Below are 22,470 nucleotides of genomic sequence, written 5' to 3' on the forward strand. Positions count from 1 at the left end.
CATGAGTATGTGATTCCTGTGATACGATGACTCTTGATTCTGAACTCTTGAACTTGAAGTATAGGTTCGTATGTGGAAAATTCAAAAGAGTGTTCAAAATAGCTCTAGCAATAGCTTAAAGATGGTCCTGTTTAATTATATGCTATTTCAAATTGGATCGCCAGTATTTTTAACGGTCCATTTTACCAAGTATGAAGGAACCATTTGTAAATATACAACAATCGACTCTAGATGTATCTAAGATGCACAAGAAAATGAATTGAATCCTCATCAGCATGAGCTCGGTTGGTCACAGCCGTGTACGTGGGTACTATTGCCTAAACTATTGAATATTGGCTTTATTCAATGGTGGTCAAAATCCAAGTTGAGAAGCCCATGGGGGCACGACAGGTTGGGTTCACAATCCAGGTTAATTAGGAGATGTGTGTGTGTGTATGGATATAGAAGGCTCTTCTATTAAGGGATTCATTTATTTGGCAATTTAAGGATTATTTTAGCAAATTTTCAGTCAAATTGATGATTGTTAAGGTATCGAATTAAATTAAATCAATAGACAAACAGAATATTTCCAACATGAACCGTTCGTGTTCATAATTGTAAATCGCATCTATGAATGCCTTAATGATTATCAATTTGGCTGAAAATTTATAAAGATGATATATTCATATATACCTAAAAACTTTTCGATCGAGATGCTAAAATGAGATCAAAAAGTGGGTCTAATAAGCGATCCCTTAAAAAAAAAAGGGGATCCCTCACTAGAAGGACCCTCTATATACATGCCTAGGTTAACTATGATATACATGCCTACTGCCGCCAACATATTAGGTGTGAGAGATTGAGATAATTAGTTAAACCATCTTCTCTGTTTTCTAGGGGATTGGTGGTGTTGGGGTTTTGCGTAGAGAGTTTTATTCCTAAATTCTAATTGTATTCTCTCCAATTGATTATAGTGGAATTTCTCGCCGGCTCCGAAAAGTGGACTAGCCCAATCACATTGATGGAGTGAATCATTATGCTTGTTCTCGTGTTTGCTTTCTTTATCATTGTTTGGTTGCTCATTTAGTTCTATATTAATATTGTGTTTGTTACGTTTCCACACAATACAAACGAGGCATCCACAAGAGCCTAAAGGAAGTAAATCTAGATATCAATAATTACTATATATAGGATTAGTGCTAAATGTATTCATGTTGTTCAATTTCTCACGGTGGCCGGCGATTAAGGTTTCATAGAAGTAAATCAAGCGAGCATTACTAACCTCATTATGCAGTTTCGTGTCGTTTAATTAGTCGGAGAAGTGGTAACTAGTAGTAAAATCCAAATCCATAAAATTGTCAGAGAAAATTATTTATTGCAACTGCATGATGTGGAGTCTGCGCCATATTAGAATCGAAGCCAATGTCAACAGCAAAAATAGTAGCTCATATATTCGATTGGAGCCGCAAAGACGATGAACAAAATTATTAATATGAAAAGGAAGGCAACAAATTCAACCCACTTTTCCATAAAAAAAATATATAAGCTGCTCTTGAATTGCCATTGTTGGATTTCACTTTCATATATATCGAAGTATGGTTTTTATTATTCAGAAAAGTGATCCATCATGCACTGCTGTCCTTATCTTGAAATTATGTACAATGTCATCATGTCATCCTTCTTCAACCATACCTAAGTCTTCTGCCAAATAATTCGAGCTTCCCTTTTGAGACCTGTCGGGTTGTGAGATAAATCCTAAGGCTGTATCCTAGTCTTCACCGGCCATGAACCTCATTTCTCGATTTCTTATGTGAGCATGGTGATTAACGAGCTAACAAGTAAATCTTCGATATACTAGACATGTGTGTCGTGTTAATTAAGAACAATATCTCATACAAATCAAGATTATCTACGATGATGTTAAGAATTTGATATACATCGGAACTAATGAATACACATAAATCGTTTCTGCCTAACATGCATGTCATGATCTAGTTTTTTTCAGCAACGGAACCCAACTGCGGAAAACGTGGGACTATGATTTCAAACTTCAAAGCGTCCATATAAGACTGCACCATTTCACATTTCACATACGAGACATTGACTTTAGACTTCTAATGTGGGACTCCTAATTAGTTGTCAAACAAATTAATATCACTTAATAATTCCATGAATGGAATTTTACAAGTTTCAAACTCTGTACAAGTCAAAACCAGAGGCCGTGCAAAGAGAATGATCAATCAATTAAAAAAGTTGAAGGAGCCGTACCATTTAATAGCAGCATCAGCAACAAATTGAGTGCCATACTTGTGTTTAATAATTGTTTAGCCCCCGTTAATTTCTCCAGAACTGTCACCGGTCAGTGGCAGCAGTGTAAATCAAGATAAGACTGAGGTGTTTTGTTCAAGTAAAGCATTGGTACAAGCAAGACCCCAGATATTTGTCTGCTACGAAACAAAGGTTTCATTACCAACAAAGTTTGGATCTTCATTTGAACTCCGAAAGCAAAGAAGTCTAGAAAAGCTAAACGCATCTGGGTGTGTTAAGAGTTCCCTTTATTAAGAGTAAGATGCTTGACTATGATGTTGAAACTGAGATGTTTTTCACTGATTTCCTTGCAAGTCTTTTCACTTTTAAAGTAAGATTCTTGGTTATTAACTTATTATGTTTGATGCATCTCTATATGTTTCTTCTTCTTTGTTTTATTATGTGATCAAGATTTGGGATCGTTTGATATGAAATGAATATGCTTTGTGATAACATGGTGGTAAATTTGCTAGCTTTGAATTTGTTGTCTTTAAGATTGAATTTCTGTTTTAGAGGTAGACTACTGTATGGGTTTTGAAGGTGGTTTGAAGATTTTTAGTCCTGATGAGTAGAAACCCTTTTGGTTTGAAGTTCACAAAAAAATTTCTTACTGTTTGTGCTCAACCTGGGTATGCTGGTATGGTGTTAGCTTTAGAATTCTAAGTAAAACCCTTGCAGAATCTCTCTGTTTCCTCTAAATCATGAGCGTAAGTTGCAAGGTTTGGAGTTTGGACAGAGACAGAGAAATCTCGCTATGAAATTCTGGATTATTCGAACTATTTTGGTTCATTCCTCTGTATCTTAATGATATTCCTCTTTCTCAAGCACCTAAAATTATGTAAACCAGAACTAGATCAATGGCCCTGATATTATCCCACATAGATACTGCTTTAATATCTGTTACTGTGATCTTAATACTATTTTGTTTTTTGCATCGCATCCTGAGATCACTAATTGTTTGTTACCTTTCTCTGCAGAACTTGTTACCACCCATTTCAAGGTTGTGCAAGAGGATGATGCATAATAAGGTTTGTTCTGTATGACAGACCGTTGTCAGTTAGGCTTTATAACTTTTGTGTTAGAACAGTGATAAAAAAAAAAAAAAATTGTTTACTATTAAAATGCGAGCAACAGAGAGACATGGAAGTGTTTCTCACAGATTTGGTGAGCAGCCAGTTGAAGAGCCAGAGTCCTATGGTTTCCCTCCGATGCACAATGTCGTCATCCAAGGAACACATCTATCAGCTCATAACTTAGATCAGTACGAGTCATCCTCAGCAACCAGTAATTACCATGTTCAAAGTTCTCCATCTAGTTTAAGTTTCTCAGCAAATGGAAGTCCGACATCACAGCCAGATTTGCAGTCTAACCAGTCTAGTGGGTCTCCAATTAACCAGTCTAGCTTAACAAACGACGGCGGTGGCCTGAGCCACAAGATAAGGGAATTGGAAAGTGTTTTGCTTGGAAATGAGTCAGATGTCCTTGACATATATGGCATCACAAGTCAGGTTAGGCATAACCAAGTTTCGTCAGAAGAGCAGAACTGGAAACAAATGATGGAGATGATCTCCAGAGGTGACTTGAAAGAGGTGCTTTGTGCTTGTGCTAAAGCATTGGCAGAAAATGATATGTCAACAACTGAATGGTTGATGTCAAATTTACGTCAGATGGTATCAGTTTCAGGCGAGCCAATCCAACGTTTAGGAGCTTACATGTTGGAAGGTCTTGTTGCAAGGTTGGCCTCTACAGGGAGTTGCATCTATGCATCATTAAGATGCAAAGAGCCTGCTAGTGCTGAACTCCTATCATACATGCACATACTATATGAAGTCTGCCCATACTTCAAGTTTGGGTACATGTCAGCCAACGGGGCGATTGCAGAAGCCATGAAGGATGAAAGTAGAGTTCATATAATTGATTTTCAGATTGCTCAAGGCAGCCAGTGGATCACCTTGATCCAGGCTTTAGCTACTCGGCCTGGAGGGCCTCCACATATTAGGCTGACGGGGATAGATGATTCTGCATCAGCTTATGCACGGGGAGGGGGACTTGCTCTTGTGGGAAAGAGGTTGTCAAGGCTTGCAGAGTCATATAAGGTACCCTTTGAGTTCCATGCTGCTGGAATTTCTGCTTCTGAGGTTCAGATTGAGGACCTTGGAGTTCAAACGGGTGAGGCACTTGCAGTGAATTTTGCCTTCATGCTGCACCACATGCCAGATGAGAGTGTGAGCATCCAAAATCCTAGGGACCGGCTGTTGAGGGTGGTTAAGAGCTTGTCTCCCAAGGTTGTGACTCTTGTTGAGCAAGAATCAAACACCAACACAGCCCCATTCTGTCCCCGTTTCGCTGAGACATTCAGCTACTTTAGCGCTGTTTTCGATTCAATTGATGTGGCTTTGCCAAGGGAACACAAAGAGCGGATCAATGTTGAGCAGCACTGTCTGGCACGAGAAATTGTCAACATTATAGCTTGTGAAGGGGTCGAAAGAGTAGAACGTACCGAGCTTCTCAGCAAGTGGAGGTCACGATTTATTATGGCAGGGTTTTCACCTTATCCGCTTAGCTCCATAATAAATGCCACTATCAAGACCCTCCTGCAGAGCTATTCTGAGAGGTACACACTTGAAGAAAGAGATGGAGCCTTATATCTCGGCTGGATGAATCAAGCTCTTGTTGCCTCCTGTGCATGGAGGTAAAACCACCAGCTATTTGCTTGTTTCTTGGTCATGGAACCTCTCCCTTAATACTCAGTCATCTGCTTCTAATTTGAATTTCTTCTTTTAGTCGGCTAAGAGCATAAGATATCATTTGTAGAGTGATACTGCTTGTTGTAAGATTATGCTTCATTAGTAATAAATACTCATTCTCCTTGCACTCCTTTGTACCTCAAGTTTTAAATCTACAAATATCTATGTATTCAGTCACACAGTGCGCGCTATAGAGGATCTGATTATTGTTGACCAAAATATTAAAACTGTAGTGGTTAACAGATGATTGCATATACGTATAAAATTGACACAATTTAGAATAAAATATTATTAGCTAAGCTTCATATATTATTCTGTGCCACGTAGTAGACTATTCTTGCAAACAAGAGGACTAAGCACATACAAGAATTAGACCACATCAGTTGAAAACTATCACAAAACAGGGAAGTACAGCACTGGGATTCTGCACTAATAGATATTCTGTGGTGGTGGAATGCAAATTTCGGTTTCCAATTGAATCAGACTCGTCATATTCCTTGTCATCCGCATTAATAATGCTCCCTGCAATTGTCCTGCAAACTATTACAGCCCTCTTTGCCTTGGTTGCCCTTGTAACGGCAATGGTGTTTTCACTACTTGTACTCAACTGAATCCCATTCTTCAATATATATTCTGTGTCAAAGTTCGACTTAATTAACCTGCAAACTCGACAAGTTGGACCATTACAAAGCTCGGGCTCTCTCCTTGACTCTCCATTGCAACAGGTCATTGTTGTGCCATAGAATCTCATCAGCTCATTTCCATCTACTGTGCTTCTTGGGTGCCTCATGTATCTCTCTTTGGCCATCTTCTTTACCTTCTCTCTGTACTTCTCAAACCTTTCAAGTGTTTCTATGGAGTTCTTCACCCTCAAGACACTTTTGATCCTGCCTGATGGCTTTGAAGGATTCATTGATGCTTTTCGAACAATCATCTCAATGATGTTCCTTGATGGGTCTCCGTTCTTAAGCTCTGATAGAAAGACAAGATGAAAATTTAGGTTAACAATCTCTAGTTCAAAGCATTAGAACAGTTAGTTGTAGCGCCTTGTAGGTGTGGAGCTGTCCGGATAGGAGTTTACTCATTTATGGCTAAAAACCACAAAATATTTCAACTTCATCATCTCGAAGAGTTTCTTGACAATTCTGTCTTGAATTTTAGATTGTCTCTCTTTTGACAGCATCTTATTTCACAATTTAAAAGATTACAAAACTGGAAATCTGTCTCTAAAAGCCTATACTTTCTCTCTCTAGCTTCTTTAGTGGCTACTACTGAAAATATGAACTTCTTTAGTAGTTGTGCAGCTATGAAATATCAACTCAAAAGCCTCGTAGAAATTATCATACAGCACTGAAATAAGCAAAGTGAGAGCAAGACATTTACCAAAGAGCTGTGCCTGTGTGTAGCTTGAACGGCATATCAGTTCCCGGAATGGGGTCTCTTTGCCATGAGCAAGTACAAGTTCACCATCCAAACTCGCTTTTCCAGAGTTCTTACTTCTTCTGTCACATCTTTCTGGCAAGCCAATAACATCTGCAAGCTTGCTTCCACACTTGACATTCTCCTTCAGTGATACCCACATTGCATGCATCTCTCTGTTTGAGACTTCTGAGCGAGCGAGAGTGTGAGAGAGTTATCTTTCTGTGAATTCTAGAGTTTCACTGCAGCATTTTATCCTTGCGTTGCTAGTTGAAGCATCCTAAGTTTTGAAAACAAACAAAGGTATTGAATTCCAATAAGCTCTTATTGTCATATGGGATGTTTGTTACTGTCACAATGTATAGCAGAATTGTCTGTACTCATGGAATAAGTGATTTCTGAATCTACCTAAGCAAAGACAAACTGGTGAATTTAAGCACTTTTGTATTTGTGTAATATATACAAATGCATTAAGAATGAAATTGGATACTGTCAGCCCTTTTAAAAAGCGCCAAAAGTTGCCTTCCTTCACCCTAGTTCCTGTTTCACTACAGGCCAAGAAACCAGAGATACAAACAACTCAATCGTCACGAACCCTCTTCTAGTTTCTTCAAAGATGATTTGTAGGAAATTAACCTAATGTAGTAATAGATCTGCTTTATGGAGTAGAAAATATAATACAGGCAAAAGTGTCGATTTTCCAACTTCTTGCCGTTTACCTTCTTTAATCTGTTTTACGTTTTACTTAAGTTTAAACCCTACTTTCAGCTTGATATGTGTTCTTTGTCAGTGATAATTCAAGCTTTTGGGGCGCAATGATTGTCTGATTTAGTATAAATTTTTACATGCACGAAATTAGCTCGTGTTGGGAATGACAATTTCAGCTTGATATGGAATATAGTACCAGTGGAACATAGTATAATGAGGTTCTTCATATTTTTGCAGTGTCCCTTGTTTACCTACTTGATAGCGTCCAATACTTCCAACCTCATCTACTTTAAATTAAGATTACCACCACCCAAGCCATCAAGAAATTTGGTGATTCTTATCATTAAGGTTGAGTAGTAGGGTTGCAGTGTGCTTGTGGACTGTTTAGATAATTTTGTGCAAACTGCCTGAGAAAATGAAGAACCTCATATTTTCTGTGGGAGTTGGCTTCCCAAGTTGCTTCACGGGCACCAAATCAAATAGCTACAAATTTATTGCCAAAAATATAAAAATAGCTTCAGTTTTACCCCACAAATGGTAAAGGCAAAATAATGACATTTTGTCCTCGTCTCCTTACAAAAGGAATCACAATTAAAGCTCAAACCATAGGGAAGGAAGGAAGCTCTCCTTCCAATCTAAATGGACACTTCCAAACTCTTCTAGATTGCAAGATGAGATCACCACTTGGCCACGCAGCACCATCCTCACAATCTGGAAGCATCATGTTCAGAGAATGGAGATGATAGAGCTTAACCCTCATCATTCAAGATGCAGTGTACTTAGATTTAAATTTTGACCTTCCATCATTTGATATATTTTTCAGACAGATTAGTATAAGATGCATGGCAGCCTCATGTATCTTAGCAATAAGATTCACTCGGTCCTAAACAAAAGAAAAGGTGAACTAGGATTCACAAGGTATAGCAAGATCAAGTCTGAAAAGCAGCAGTTCAGTAAGTAATGCATTTAGCTTACCAACCGAGAAAAAAAAAAAAACAGTACTGTATTTACACCACCTCAAAAAGGCTAGAAGAAACAAAATTTTCTTATAAATATAATTTTCAGCATCTGAATTACAACAGGCAGTCAGACTCAAAATAATCTCGGTATCAATTCCTATTTGTACATAGTATTCCGACTATTCCCTTACAAGTTAATGTTACACATTCATTACCTGGACAGGGAAGTCATTTCGCAGCAGGCACCTAATACCACATCTTTGAAATAGACACAGAAGACCAATACGATCTTTCAATTTGGGAATTGAGATGCCCTTCTGACCATTGCCCATCCAAAAAGAAGGGGGAAAGCAGCTTATTTTTCCTGGCTTTATCTTAAGCAATTCTATGGACCTGTTAGTACTCTTCCCATGTTCTGTGGATATGGGTAAGAAGAATGGTTTAAAGGTGGAATCTCGATGCTACGTGATTCACTTGGATTTTCTCTAGATCCATACTGATTCATGCCACTAGTTAAAACACCGTAGTATGACGGAGCAGGGGTAGTTTGAACAGCCTTAAAATTGGAACTAGGGTGAGTTTGTCTTTCTGCTAGTTCAGAGTGCAATCGCAGGTGATTGTTGGATCTATTTTCAGCAGCAGAGCTCATTCCAACACCAAGATCAAGGCTTATGGTGTCATTTTCCTCTGTTCGATTCCTTGAAGGGGCATTCACGGTTGTTGGTCCCGAAGTGTCATGGCTACTGGTCCTTGCGGTTGGGACATCATGATTATGTTTTCCCTCGTATGTAGTTATAACTGCTTTTGGATCATGGGATGCCCTCTCCACATGCTTCCTAACAGGGCATCCAGCATTTGTGCACTTGTAATAGCTCCTGCATAACATGTGAGATCATAAGAACCACAATTGGATGAAATGCAGTTAACAAAGTATTAGCGATGCAGATGAGGAGTTCATACACGTACTTACAATTGCTAGTACCTAGTTATGAGTAGTCATACTTGGCATAAGCTAAAGCGACACTGATTTCATGAAAATTAAAATAACAAATCCAGGAACATTCAAATACGATAACCAGGCTAATTTATGTAACTGTAAATAACCAGGTACCATTTAATCCAAATTAGTAATCATAAAAATTAACTTGAGATTTATCACTAAACAAGATAATATAAAAAATCCTACAATAATGAGATTACATTCTACGGTCCATAAATTTACAGGTGAGTCTATTCCGGAAAGAGATTAAGAAAACACCTAGACTTTAGTCTTTTATGCCTTGTAACTGTGTTTCTGATAATACCTTTAATCCATGATTGAAGTCCAGTCCAGGAAGAGATTAAGAAAACACCTAAAAAGGTCAAAACTCTAAAGACTTCAAACTTATAAGATATCTTTCATGAAGATAATAGAAAAGATATCAATATTTGTACACCGAATATGACAATCACTAGAGGGGAGTGTACTAAAGTCGTATATTATTCCCTGAGTATTCACAAAAAAAAAAAAAAACAAAAAAAGCAAAAAATATGAAGAAGAGAAGTACTCATTTAGCACCGTACCACTGAGCACTGAACTATTGAGGCTACATGTTGAAATAGATAAAACCGGTAAGCATTAAAATTGTCAACTGTTTGCGTCTGATGAACCATACCTTGGATTAGGATTTCCCCTCACAACTTTTTGACCATATTTGCGCCAGCGGTATCCATCATCCAATATATCAACCTCACTCAGAGTTTGAACAACAACTCGTGGTTCCCGGATAGGCTTAACAACTGGTGTAACATCAATTCCACCAACATCCATCCTCCTGCTCAATAAGGTTTTGGCAATTTGTTAGTAAGGAAATAAAACTTTCTCTTACGCACATGTAGGAATGCATTGGTGTGCACATTCCTGCATGTGCATAGAAAGAATAATATTGGCAACATAAACAACATAAGAACATTTGAGATTTTATACCTCCTTTTAGAGAATGGGTCATCATCATCGACCTCATCGAGTATTCTAGTTGATAGTGAGCCTGTTCCTTCAACACTACCATCATTTCCTCTGACAGGGGATAGCTCAGGAGTACTATTTGGCTCATTGGTACTAGACATTTGCCCATACATACTGGATGACTTGTCTAAAATCAGAAAGGAAGTAGAAAGTTAGCAAAGAACATTAGCTTATTCATAAAACAGCTATATAATATTACTTCAGTGCTTACCATCTCGGCCAGTCAAAGATAAAACCTTGTCGGATCTTTCTTCCTGGATATTCATCATAGCTCCAGTATTATATCGTCGACTAGGTTGAGGCTTAGGGTGATCATGTGTACCCTTGTAGATAATCTCTGTTATATGTCCCTCATGAGATCGCTCAAACAGCTTCTTCACTTCACAGTTGGGATGTGTGCATTTGTAATAACTGCGAGGAAATTCACTTCCTTTAACATGTTTTTGTCCATATTTTCGCCAGTTATAGCCATCATCAGAAGATACTGAAGGCCCACTTCCTTTATGATCAAACTGTGATGTTTGGACACCAGAATTTGGATTTCCCCTCTGACTTATATCATCTACATCACCTTCAACAGGTGCACTAGCTCCTGACGAGACCATATGAACCGGAGCTGGTAATCCCGATTGATTTGAGGAGCCTGCCATCTCATTCTTAACCAAAGGTGGTGACACAAGTGATTGAGACTGACCCTGACCCTGACCTTGACCTTGGACTTGCACAGCCTGCTCATTGCTGTGGTGGTCATAATCCGTAGTAACCTTGAATAAATAAAGATCATTAGGCAACCAGCAACTCAGATCAAGATATCTCTGTTCTACAAATTAAAGGAAACTAGCAGTCCATCTCGATAAGGATACTGATCTACTACTTCTCACATACATCCTTACTTCTGCCAGTATCTTAAAACACATTGTTTCTTCTTGTAAGGAAAAAAAAAATACACCTTTAGAAGATGATGTAAAACTTAAATACAGTATTATTGACGGAAGCAAACAGTGCTTCACAACAGAAAGGAGTATGCACAAGTAATACCAGTAAGAGATCACAAAAAAGGACTTTAGCTCCAACTAAAGAACTTATATGGTCTATAGCATTACATGTCTACGGATATTGCAAGTTTAAGCTAATGTACATCATACGCCTAAGAAAAATCAGCTAATTATGAAACCAAGGCCACTGTTTAATCAATATTTGTACATAAATGACATACAGTATAACAAGTTTTCTGCTATAAAACGATAACCAATCATCCATAAACAAGTTACCATATTCAATCTGGAATGGGGCTTAAACTCAAAGCTTCCAGAATTTCTTTCATCAGAGCAAACCATGGTTGCTGAATATGTAGAATTTGCAGTCCCATAGACCATTTTAGGATTCATAAAGGACCCGGTAGTTGGAGAAGGTTCTGCCTGCAAGACAGCCAAAATTATTTTTATTAACCAGTGGTGGTAAGCACAGACAAGAAGTCTCATGAAAAAAAAAAAAAAAAAAACTAAAAATAGAGAAATTAACAAACTCTCGGTGAAACAAAAGAAAAACAAAATTGAGAAGAAGATGCAGGCCTATGAGTTATTCCTGCATGATTAAAGCCCAACTAAAGTTTGGTACTAGTTTGACATACGGTTCCATCTGTTCAATAACAGGAAACCTTCTAATCAGCATCACGTAATAGATATTCAACTTGTCTATCTATCTTAGACTACCAAACTTACTCTAACAAGCTTAACCCTCACCAAAACAAATTAGACAAACCAAAGTAGAACAGATGATGAATTCCTAAAATAACCAATACAGAGAGGCAAGAGGCTAAACACATATATAATTACCCATATAAGTCAAGATATTGCAATATGCTTTCAACAAGCACAATCATCAGTAATCACAATAAGCACAATGAAGGGCCATGTCCTTCATAAAAACACCTGACAATCGCGACTGTTGTCAGCACCATGACCCACTATCTTTCTAGACTTCCTATTCCTTCTTGATGGTGCATTTATTCCTTATTCTACATAATACACAAATGGAAATGTTTTTGAAGTACTTGCATCCACTGCAACCGTTAAACAAAGACAAAATGAAAAAAAAAAAAGTCTAAAACCCACCAACAAAGCAAAAATGAAAAGAAGCAAAAAAGATTCATTATGTGAAAAAACAACACTGATGACAGTTCCAAAGAACGACCACATTCCATGAGTTGCAAATATTCCAAACGCCATTGCTTTCGAACAATCCATTCAAGCATAAAGAGAAAACCACCCAATACCGGCATTACATTACTCTAGAAAAATAAATTTAAAAAAAAAAAAAAAAAAGCAACAAAGCATCAGAATCTTAAGGTCCCATCACATATAAAATCTCACTAACACATTAAAAATCTAGCATTCCCAGCAATCCCATTAAACTAAATCAAACTTCTTTATCCCACAAAAACAAACAAAAATAGTAATCCGAATTTTTCCGACTTCTGCTCAAAGCAGCAGCCAGCATCAACATCACATCAATTTTAGGTCATCAAAATTGAAAAAAATTCCCCACTTACAGCATGTACTCACTGGCCACTGAGAAATGTGAATTAAAAAAGGTCAAAAAAATCCACTTCTAACAGTAGCTTAGCTCAGGCAGTAGAATTTCTATTACTTAGAACTGCTTCTGCTTCTTATTAAGCAGCCAAACACAGCCTCAGATTCAAAAAGAGCATTTGCTTTTTTTTTTTCTGTTGCTTAGAAAAAGCAGAGAGAAAATCCAAAACGACGTCGGAGGCAGCTGACCTTCATGTTGGAGAGGAGCACCGGGGACTCGAGAAACGACGTCGGAGTGAGGCCGGGAGGGATAGTGAGGCAGGGGGACCTCGAGATCGGGAGCTTGGCCGGCGACATGAGCTTGTACTTGGCCCCACCACCGCCGGAACGGGAAGTGGAGAAGGCCGGGTCGGAGCCGGGATGGAAGTCGGTGAGGCCCCGATCGAGTTCGTCGGAGGGAGGCGGGGGGCATTCCGGTGCGGTCGAGTCCATCGGATGGGTTTGGGAGAAAGAGAGAGTCAAAGCTGAGAGAGTGGAAGGGGGGCGGGGTTCACTACTTGGTTTTTTTTTTTTCTTCTTTGCTGTTTAGAACAGAGGGAAGAGGAGGGAAGGGTAAAAGGGTCATTTCGGAGTCTGTTTGCTGTGTTTTGGAAGGTTGTGTGTTGTCAGAGAGAGAGACGTGAGTTGACTTGCTGCACTGGATCTGAATCCGGGTGACTCCTTTTTGACGTTTTTCAGGTGGTTAATCACCATATTACACTCTCTCGTTTATGTTTAAAACAACGTCGTTACGTGTCATAAATCTATTCGGATTACGGTTGTTATCATGTCCTCGATTCATTTCTGATATACTTCGCTTTCATATCGTGTTTGTGTCTAAAATTTGCGTAATTTCACAGTTATATGAAACGAAGATTGTATCGAATTAGAATAAATGAGAGGTGGCTAAATTTGACCACGAATCTCAAACTAGATTGTTTGACACTTCAGCCATCCATGATCGGAAAACATTTACTCAAGCTTGCATTATTTTGAGAAATGATTACTTACATTATGTGGGCAAACATTTATTAATCAAGAGCAACAGGAAAGAAAAATGCACATAATGTTTTGAAAAATTAGATTTTTTAGGTGAGATTGCATAGAAGAGGATAGAGTGGGAGATGAAAATATATGTGACCAACCTAATTTATTGGGGATATAGGGACTAAGATAATGATTGATTTTCACATATACCTAGTCACCAAACTGTTGTGGAAAAAGGTAAAAGCAAAGATCCAAATAGGTAAAATGTAACCATCACTGAAAGGACTGATGGCTTCTGTTTCCAATTACTTGGGTTAACTATTTCAAGTGTCATCGAATTATTCCTACTAGACTACTAGTGACAAAGACTTCTTTTAACATGTAATACCGAAATTTTACGAACTTTGGCTCGTTGTCATGTTTCAAGTTCATTTTCCAATTCAAGATATTTTAGACACACAACCGTATACATTCGACGATAATAGGTTACAAAAAATTCGATTTTGGAGAGCGAGAGAGCCAAACTTCGAGCATAAGCTACCCTCTGCGTAATGGAGAGGTAAGCAAATCTTCATGCTAGATATTATTGGTTAAAACAAGCATGAGTTGATAACTCATTCATCTCTGTGTAGTGTGTACTGTGTAGGCAAAAGACTGACTTCATTGAATTGGTTTGGCAGAGTATAGTCTAATCTTAAAGGATTGATCCCAAATGCAGAAGCTGTCTCTGTTTTTCCAACCATTGGAGTAAATAGTAGTTGCGACAACAATAATGCAATTCATGCACCACCATGGTTTCCCTTTCCAAACAGTCTGCCTCCAATTTTAAGCCGTTCAGAACATAGTAATAGAATCTTTTCAAAAAAAAAAGAAAAAAGAACATACTAATAGAAGATGCCCACTCGAATCTATCACTGTATGAACAGGCAGCAGATGTAACCTAATGTGGTACAGATTAATCTGTCACTATACAAATGCACAGAACGTGCTCAAAAACATTGATGATGATGGTTAAGGGCAGTTACTTACATCTGATTGTCAAGAAGAAAAATAGTTGGATGCAAAATTTGAAGGATACATTGCCAGTAACAAATGAGAAACCCCTACACCTTATGACCACATCCTGACCCGAAGTAGAGCTTCCTTCAACCATAAGCTACATAACAACGAAGCGTCACCTCCAACCCTAGTCATCTACCTTGGATCTAGATCAAATGGTTGAGAATAAGCAATATAAAACTCTATCCAAAAAGATATTACCTTATTCTCAATCCAAATTTTGAGAGCAAAGGCTAGGACCTTGGTCACAAAAGGAACCGGAATTGTCCACACAAATGGACTTTAAAAGTAAGTCAATAGAGTGATGCCAGAGACAGATACTAGTGCATCAAAATTGATGCATGAAGAATGAGAAAAGAAACAGGTAGCCAAGAACAAAAATTGATGAAAGAAAGAATGCAGATTGAACCAGGTCCTGCATATAATGAAGGTTGCTGGAAGAAATCATAAATTTCTTCCTATTTCTTTTGTTAAAGAAACATAAACCACTTGTACCCATTTTCCATCCATTAGACGAATGACTCAACGATGAGTTGAGATGAAGACCCCCACCTCATAAGTTTTCTGCCTTATATGCCACTACTAGGCTACAAGGCCATTGTCAAAGAAACCATGACATCAACATGGCAAAGATACAGATAAGAAAAGAGGAAAAAGGAAACAACATCAAGCTTCTATTATGTTCTGCATAGCAATGCAAGAAAATCCATTCAGAGATGATGTTAGAGAAAGACATAATTTACCAGGCAACCAAATTTTTCCTGTAGCTCTTATATTAGGAACTAAAGACAGCCCCTTTTCTAAGGCATAGATGCAATTTAGGCTTTCAATGAGAAGCATGTACTATTGAATAAGATCACAAACATGTCTGCTATAAAAGAAATCAAGATCAGGTGGAAAATAGCCCTCCCCAGTAAAGAGAGCAAAATGAAAAACAAAAATTATGCACTACCATAAATGCAATAAACAATTTTTTTCCAAAGAAAAAAGATAAAAAAGTCTCGTTTACCAATTCTGCAATACTAGTATACTACTTGAAATCATATTCCAGGAACACATAGCATTTTCCTTTGGAGTTTGGTCAAAGGCAGAACTTCTGTTTGCCGTGTCTACTGGCAACACAGGGAGGACACACTACAAATAGGTAAAGCATGAGCCCTTCTATGAATATAGCTATAAGAGAAAGCAGATGGAACAAAAGATCACAAGAGTAAACTCTGTCTACTGAAGTTAGAGCTCGGGAACAATGATATTAAAAGAAGTTATACTACTTTCCTGCTGAGTACTTCTAAATGCCTGAAAAGATCCGGGCAGGCAAAAATATCGTCAAGTAATTAGACATGTGAAACCAACCATGCAATCACAGATCTTAATTACCCAGTCTAGTTGTTGTACTACAATCACGGTGGACAAAAAAGCAGATTTGCTTTTCTGGTAACCAGTTGCCATTGGAAAAAAAAAATGCAAAAGCCATAGTACCGTTTTAGGTATACTATGACAGAAACAAAGAGTAGCAAGTTACTACTGAGAATAGTAAGATGGATGGTATTGAGGGGGTACACCATATCTTAATTGATGCAATCACAGATCTTAATTACCCAGTCTAGTTGCTGTACTACAATCACGGTGGACAAAAAAGCAGATTTGCTTTTCTGTTAACCAGTTGCCATTGGAAAAAAAAAATGCAAAAGCCATAGTACCGTTTTAGGTATACTATGACAGAAACAAAGAGTAGCAAGTTACTACTGAGAATAGTAAGATGGATGGTATTGAGGGGGTACACCATATCCACCATAGGCAGTTAGCCTGTTGTAATAGCCCGAGGGCACATACTGTTCGGATGAGTATAAATGGGTACTAGAGGGGCCTGGGTTCCCAGGAAAACCCATCTGGCCTCCTGCAAAACCATACTGCCCAGTTGATGAACCCACATAAGGGGCAACTGGAGGAGCAGTGCCCGACACAACATAGGGTGCAGCTGCAGAGCTCACATATGGAGCAGGAGACTCTACCAACAAACCTGCTGCACCATTTGAGACTGCTGTGGAGCCAACAGGAGCAGTCATTCGAGGACGCTTGTTACCATACTGCTGCTGCAGTTGAAAAGGCTTCCCAGCAGGAGCTCCTGCTTGCCGTTTTCTGTTTGCCTTCTCCTTCTCCAACTGGTCAATTCGCTTTTCAAGAGAAGACGGTGGATATTCAGATTCGAGCTTCAGGTCCTCAATAATTTTAATTACTGATTTCAGAGCACCGGTTTCTTTGGCTATGGCCTCATTCTGCAGAGGAACTCAATCAATCTAAGGGAAGACAAGGTGTTAGATTTAAAAGACAAAGATGAGCTATAAGAGAATGTAAAATTACCGCCGCCTTCTTAGAGTTATTTCCTTCCTCACAAACTTTCTTGGCCAACCTTTTAGACTCCTTCACATACGCTTTTAAGATGGGAACAGGTGGAAACTTATCAGTCATATCAAATTCAGAAATGAACTTGATAGCCAAAAGATGTTTGCCATTGCTCATGAGTTTCTGAATCAGATCTGCAAACACCACACAACACTATACAGTTAAAATCAGCACCCATTCTGAGAAAACAATCAACAAGTGCACCAATTGTGAATTAAAAAAGGTCTCTTAGAAAGAAGATTCTGCTGTCTCTTCAGACTTCTTACACACCCTTGTTTCCAAACCTCAATAATAGATGGCTCAGTTCCCAAGTCCTCCATTTGTAAAAATTGGCTTCTGTAATCAGAGGCAAAATTCAAATTTATCTGCCACTCCTCCACCTCAAGTTTTTATCTCATATTCATGATTAACTGTCACCTCTAGAATATCATTCTTCCTATATATAATAACCTCAATAGTTTAACCGCAATTATATAACTTTTGTAACACTGGTACTTGTTATGAATACTCTGACTAAATCATCCAAGACCAATAGAACCTCAATTGACAATCTAACATATTTTAAATATCAGAACTAGAACCATTAACCATTTTAAGACAAAGGCTTCTAACCAAAAATGGAAATAGTAGTCAAATGTAGCCCATCAGCTACTGCTAAGCTTGATATACTAAATGTATGAACTAACATCTAAAGCAAATTAAACAGCAATCACAATGGCATTAAGATAGAATTCTACCTGCAAGCTTATCTCCCAAGCCAAGTCTGCGGCACAAATCAGTAGCTTGCCTATACCTTGCAACAACAACCAAATGATCCACAAGCTCATCCATGTTGAATTCAGACACCAGTCCATAAGCTGCCACCAAATGCAAGAATCCCAACGCCTCAAACTGGTTCTCTCCCTCCATACTAACCTTCCCTTTCCACTCCAATGCCAACTTCTTGGCTCTCTCCCTCACCTCCACTCCTACATTTGGCGAAACTCCACACAACACTTCCAACAACAGCACACCAGTTCTCCTCACACTACTCACTTCCAGGTCCTTATCACCCTTATTCTCCACGTAAAACCCCTCCATTGCATTGAGAACCATCAACGCCGGGTCCTGAGCGTGCCGTAAAGCCCCATGGAGCTCGGACCGGATCGTGTTCCGGTTATTTTTAGTGTCATTCATATACTTCCTCAGCCCAATTGCATCCATTTTCTCACAAAACGCCACCAACTCAGGCCGAGGAGGCACTGCATCTGCATCATGACCACTGTTGAGCTCAACACTGTTCCGGCTCGGTGGGTTCAATGAAGAAGAAGACTCTTTCGCTACCTGAGTCGACAAATTCGGGTCCTTTGCTCCCTGGGTCGACAAATTCGGATCCTTTGCTACCTGGGTTGGTGCTTTGGGCTCCAAAAATGAGTCCTTTGCCAGCTGGGTCGACAAATTCGGATCCTTCGCTATCTGGGTTGGTGCTTTGGGGTCCAAAGATGAGTCCTTTGGTATCTGGGTCTGTAAATTCGACGAAGACGGGTCTTGGGTTATCTGGGTTTGTGGGATTGGAGCAGAGGAAGAAGGGTTTGGGGATTGGGACTCTAGGGTTTGGAGGAGTTGGAGTTTTTGGGAAAGGGAGTTTTGGAGGGAGGTGAAATGGGAATCGAGGTCGGACCAGGTGAGAGAGAAGAGAGAGAGGACGTCGGAGTGGGATTGAAGGTCGTCGAAGGCCTTCTTTAGGTTCTCTTTCTTTGGGTCGATCAGTTGCATAGCCGCTGAGATTGTTTCCGCTGTCGTCGCCATTTTTGTTCGGAATGAAACCGAAGATAATCAAAAGTCTCACAACAAGTACAAAAGCCTCTACGGTCTCTACCCTCGATGAGTGTTCAATAGTCTTACAAACCCCTCCCCTCCCCTCCTAGAATTCCAATTTTACCATTACCAAAGCTGTACAGGAAGTCGTGACGCATTAGACCATCTCCAATGGAGAGGTCAAAAATTTTGAGGTAAATTTGAATTTGACAGCTGATTAGGAATGGTCAATTTTGACAATTTTACACTCCAATCCATTAGTTAAAATTAACAAATATTTTATTATTATTAAAATACTACTGCACTATTGCTTTCTCTCTCCCCTCTTTCTCCTCTGTTTCTCTTCGTCTGCTGCACTATTGCTTTTTTTCTCTCCATCTTCTTCTCCTGTTTCTCTTCGTCTTCTTCTGGCTTTTCTGGGCATATCCAAGCAACCATATCAAAAGATTTGAACAGATCCAAGCAACCACAAGTCTGAATGCAAATTTAACTCTTGGTTTGATATCAATGATTCGTCTTCTTCTAACTGTCTTCCTCTCTTTTTCCCCAAATCTGAATGAAAATTTAATTTTTGGTTTGATATCAATGATTCTTGAAGGTTTGGGTATGAAGATTTGGGTATTGTAGGAAGAAACAGAAAGACGAAGGATCATGAATGACTAATCTGGGTAGCACGAAGTGAGGAGAACCGATAGAGGAGAAGGGGAGAAACAATAAAAAATTAAAATGACAGATGACCTGAGGCTGTCAAATTTGACAGATGAAACCCGAAACTGTCATCCACGGTGGATTTGAAGGATGGGTTGAAGAGGATGGAATCTGTCTTCTGTATCCGTTGGAGCTCCACGGTGGATTTTGACACCACCGTTGGAGATGCTCTTAGCTCCTAGTTTTTCTTCTTTATATATTTTTTTTATAGACATTTAAGTTTTTTTTTTTTTTTTTTTACTTTTTACTTTTTAAAGGGATGGATTAGTAGTCTCGATTAGTAGCCCCAGGATAGAGAGGATGAACTGGTGGCCATGGCTGGAGAAGTGGCATCAGAAGAGAGGGGATGGACTTGTGGCACCAAAAGAGAGAGGATGTACTGGTGGCCATTGTTGATATTGAGACTTGAGACACCAGGAGATATGAGATGTACTGGTGGCACCGGAAAAGAGGAGATGTACTGGTGACCATTGTTGATGTTGATACACTCGGAGAGATGGGATGTATAGGTGGCACCAGAAGAGAGGCGATGTATTGGTGGTCATGGTTATTGTTGTGGCACCAGGAAAAAGGAGATTAACTAGTGACCCTTATGATTGTTGATTTGAGATATGTAAATTATGATATATGTATATTATGATGTGTGTTATGATATGTGTATGCATGATTGAGATCTGATGGGCTGTAACCCCTTTTATGATTAAGTTGGGGTGTGGTTGATATAGTGGGGAGCAGGTAGGCTCCGGAAGTTTTACCATTACCAAAGCTGTACATGAACGCTCCTAATTTTTTCTTCTTTATATATATTTTTTTATAGACATAAGTTTTATTTTTTTTTACTTTTTACTTTTTAAAGGGATGGATTAGTAGTCTCGATTAGTAGCCCCAGGATAGAGAGGATGAACTGGTGGCCATGGCTGGAGAAGTGGCATCAGAAGAGAGGGGATAGACTAATGGCCGATATTGTAGTTGTGGCACCAATAGAGAAAGGATGGACTGGTAGCCGATATTGTTATTGTGGCACTAAAAGAGAGATGATATATTGGTGGCCATTGTTGATCTTGAGACACCAGGAGATATGAGATGTACTGGTGGCACCGGAAAAGAGGGGATGTATTGCTGACCATTGTTGATGTTGATACACCAGGAGAGATGGGATGTATAGGTGGCACCAGAAGAGAGGGGATGTATTGGTTGCCATTGTTAATGTTGAGACACCAGGAGAGAGAGGATGTAGTGGTGGCACCAGAAGAGAGGCGATGTATTGGTGGTCATGGTTATTGTTGTGGCACCAGGAAAGAGGAGATGAACTAGTGGTCGTTATGATTGTTGATTTGAGATATGTAAATTATGATGTATGTTATGATATATGTATATTATGATGTGTTATGATATGTGTATGCATGATTGAGATCTGATGGGCTGTAACCCCTTTTATGATTAAGTTGGGGTGTGGTTGATATAGTGGGGAGCAGGTAGGCTCCGGAAGTTTTGAGGTTGGACATGTACTATTAGAAGTGTATAGTTTGATTTGCATGTTTGGCTAATCCATTCTTAGGGATAATTTTGCTGAATTTTTTGTAGAATTTCTCCTAAAGTGGGCCCCACAGGGCATAGGCTTGTGAAAAGTGGGATTTGAATTCTTATTACTAATACCACTTCGGATTTCAGGGTGAAATCTAGGACAGGTCCTGTCATTATGTCAGTTTAAGCCTTGTTGGCCTACTCGAGACTATTTAGCCCTACCCTTCCTAGGGCTAAACAACAATTTTTGGTTTATACATGGTGGCTACATTGGCACTGGAAACAATACTCCTCTTTGGTAGTTATGATCCTATTGAGTGGCTGTTTTGAGATGACATTCTGCCCCAACATAAAATGGACTGCTTGAGTTAAGAGTTTATAGGAATTGGATTTGTCCCACAATTTATTTTTTTTGACAGGTGAAATGATAGAAGAAGCTCGAGAAGTGAGTTTATGGAATTGTCGATACTAGGGTTTGCTCTTTTTGTACTAGTTGCATTATAAAATAATTGAAGTTGAGCAAGTGATAACTTTAATTGTTGTGGCCTACAAAATGTGTGATATCATGTAAAATCTCTTATTGTAATATATTCCTGTCTTCCGAAAAGAAAAAAGAGAACTTTTGTTGTTAATTATAACTAAAATTTTGACAAAAGTAAGTTGAACTATTAAAATGTTATACTTTTTTTTTTTGGAGAAATATTAAAATGTTATACAAAGTGGCTAGGATATTATCTTTTTGCTCGAACTCAGATCAAGCTTAACCTTGTCAAAAGTCTCGAGCTTCTTGTGACATTTCATATGTATTGTTGTCTAGGCTAATGTGATTATTTTACATGGTAAGTATTTATTATTGATTGATCCATTAATATGAGAGCCGTTCATTAACTGTTGCTTTAATTTCCATACTTGCAACGAAACCCGTTCTAAAACCCAAAAAAAAAAGTCTAACAAGAAAAACTTTTGACGCCCAGTACTATTTGGTCTAGTGGTATAAGTCTCCCTTTTGTAAGAGGGAGGTCGTGAGTTCGACTCACAATAGGCTAGTTGCTGTATATAAGTTGTCATTCTCTAACCAAATTTAGGTGGAACTTTATTTTTTTTTTGTAGAGCATGGGAGATTCGTTGAGTACAACTATATTGTTGGTATGGAGCCAAACAATATTCATAACGGGTTTCTTTGCAAGTATGAAAAACAAAAGTTCTAGATCATATTTTGCAAAATCGAAAGTTTACGCCGACCACAATATTTTCTTTTCAGATCAATGATGAGAATGCCAATTTTTGGCATAACACTT

The 22,470-nt window shown here is 38.7% G+C and overlaps 4 protein-coding genes across 7 annotated transcripts; 1 reads left to right on the forward strand and 3 right to left on the reverse strand.

Moving 5' to 3' along the window:
• Positions 1 to 2,283: 2,283 nt before the first annotated feature.
• LOC133733851 (scarecrow-like protein 21) lies at positions 2,284 to 5,163 on the forward strand. 3 transcript variants are annotated; one of them, XM_062161497.1, is made up of 2 exons: positions 2,284 to 2,617; positions 3,264 to 5,163. In XM_062161497.1, exon 2 carries the CDS (start codon positions 3,408 to 3,410, stop codon positions 4,980 to 4,982), a length of 1,575 nt encoding a protein of 524 aa, XP_062017481.1. In that variant the 5' UTR covers positions 2,284 to 2,617; positions 3,264 to 3,407; the 3' UTR covers positions 4,983 to 5,163. The 3 variants fall into 3 exon arrangements, with proteins under 3 accessions (XP_062017481.1, XP_062017479.1, XP_062017480.1); XM_062161495.1 differs by having other exon boundaries at positions 2,284 to 2,543; XM_062161496.1 differs by having other exon boundaries at positions 2,284 to 2,516.
• Positions 5,164 to 5,287: 124 nt separating this feature from the next.
• On the reverse strand, positions 5,288 to 6,834 carry LOC133733852 (uncharacterized). The gene is made up of 2 exons (XM_062161498.1): positions 6,417 to 6,834; positions 5,288 to 6,005 (listed from the first exon to the last, which is right to left on the reverse strand). The coding sequence occupies exons 1-2, from the start codon at positions 6,622 to 6,624 to the stop codon at positions 5,413 to 5,415; spliced, it is 801 nt and encodes a 266-aa protein (XP_062017482.1). The 5' UTR covers positions 6,625 to 6,834; the 3' UTR covers positions 5,288 to 5,412.
• A 1,350-nt stretch (positions 6,835 to 8,184) lies between these two features.
• On the reverse strand, positions 8,185 to 13,218 carry LOC133733854 (probable WRKY transcription factor 20). 2 transcript variants are annotated; one of them, XM_062161500.1, is made up of 6 exons: positions 12,905 to 13,218; positions 11,396 to 11,542; positions 10,336 to 10,888; positions 10,086 to 10,251; positions 9,775 to 9,933; positions 8,185 to 8,994 (listed from the first exon to the last, which is right to left on the reverse strand). In XM_062161500.1, the coding sequence occupies exons 1-6, from the start codon at positions 13,145 to 13,147 to the stop codon at positions 8,505 to 8,507; spliced, it is 1,758 nt and encodes a 585-aa protein (XP_062017484.1). In that variant the 5' UTR covers positions 13,148 to 13,218; the 3' UTR covers positions 8,185 to 8,504. The 2 variants fall into 2 exon arrangements, with proteins under 2 accessions (XP_062017484.1, XP_062017485.1); XM_062161501.1 differs by lacking the exon at positions 12,905 to 13,218 and adding an exon at positions 11,960 to 12,154.
• A 1,351-nt stretch (positions 13,219 to 14,569) lies between these two features.
• Positions 14,570 to 19,043, reverse strand: LOC133733856 (FRIGIDA-like protein 1). Its single transcript, XM_062161502.1, has 3 exons — positions 17,881 to 19,043; positions 17,102 to 17,277; positions 14,570 to 17,016 (listed from the first exon to the last, which is right to left on the reverse strand). Exons 1-3 carry the CDS (start codon positions 18,929 to 18,931, stop codon positions 16,483 to 16,485), a joined length of 1,761 nt encoding a protein of 586 aa, XP_062017486.1. The 5' UTR covers positions 18,932 to 19,043; the 3' UTR covers positions 14,570 to 16,482.
• Positions 19,044 to 22,470: the final 3,427 nt, after the last annotated feature.

Source organism: Rosa rugosa, chromosome 2 (assembly GCF_958449725.1).
Source record: "Rosa rugosa chromosome 2, drRosRugo1.1, whole genome shotgun sequence".
NCBI classification, from domain to species: Eukaryota; Viridiplantae; Streptophyta; class Magnoliopsida; order Rosales; family Rosaceae; genus Rosa; species Rosa rugosa.

Excerpts from the sequence above, each read along its gene's own strand:
- LOC133733854 (XM_062161500.1), bottom strand. The coding sequence starts at position 13,147 with ATGGACTCGACCGCACCGGAATGCCCCCCGCCTCCCTCCGACGAACTC. Across the intron at positions 10,252-10,335 it reads ATCTTTGACTGGCCGAGATG|ACAAGTCATCCAGTATGTAT; the intron begins GTAAGCACTGAA and ends TTCTGATTTTAG. Across the intron at positions 8,995-9,774 it reads AGGGGAAATCCTAATCCAAG|GAGCTATTACAAGTGCACAA; the intron begins GTATGGTTCATC and ends CATGTTATGCAG.
- LOC133733851 (XM_062161497.1), top strand. The coding sequence starts at position 3,408 with ATGCGAGCAACAGAGAGACATGGAAGTGTTTCTCACAGATTTGGTGAG.
- LOC133733852 (XM_062161498.1), bottom strand. The coding sequence starts at position 6,624 with ATGCATGCAATGTGGGTATCACTGAAGGAGAATGTCAAGTGTGGAAGC. Across the intron at positions 6,006-6,416 it reads CACACAGGCACAGCTCTTTG|AGCTTAAGAACGGAGACCCA; the intron begins GTAAATGTCTTG and ends TCTTTCTATCAG.
- LOC133733856 (XM_062161502.1), bottom strand. The coding sequence starts at position 18,931 with ATGGCGACGACAGCGGAAACAATCTCAGCGGCTATGCAACTGATCGAC. Across the intron at positions 17,278-17,880 it reads CTTGGGAGATAAGCTTGCAG|ATCTGATTCAGAAACTCATG; the intron begins GTAGAATTCTAT and ends TGGTGTTTGCAG. Across the intron at positions 17,017-17,101 it reads ATAACTCTAAGAAGGCGGCG|AATGAGGCCATAGCCAAAGA; the intron begins GTAATTTTACAT and ends GTTCCTCTGCAG.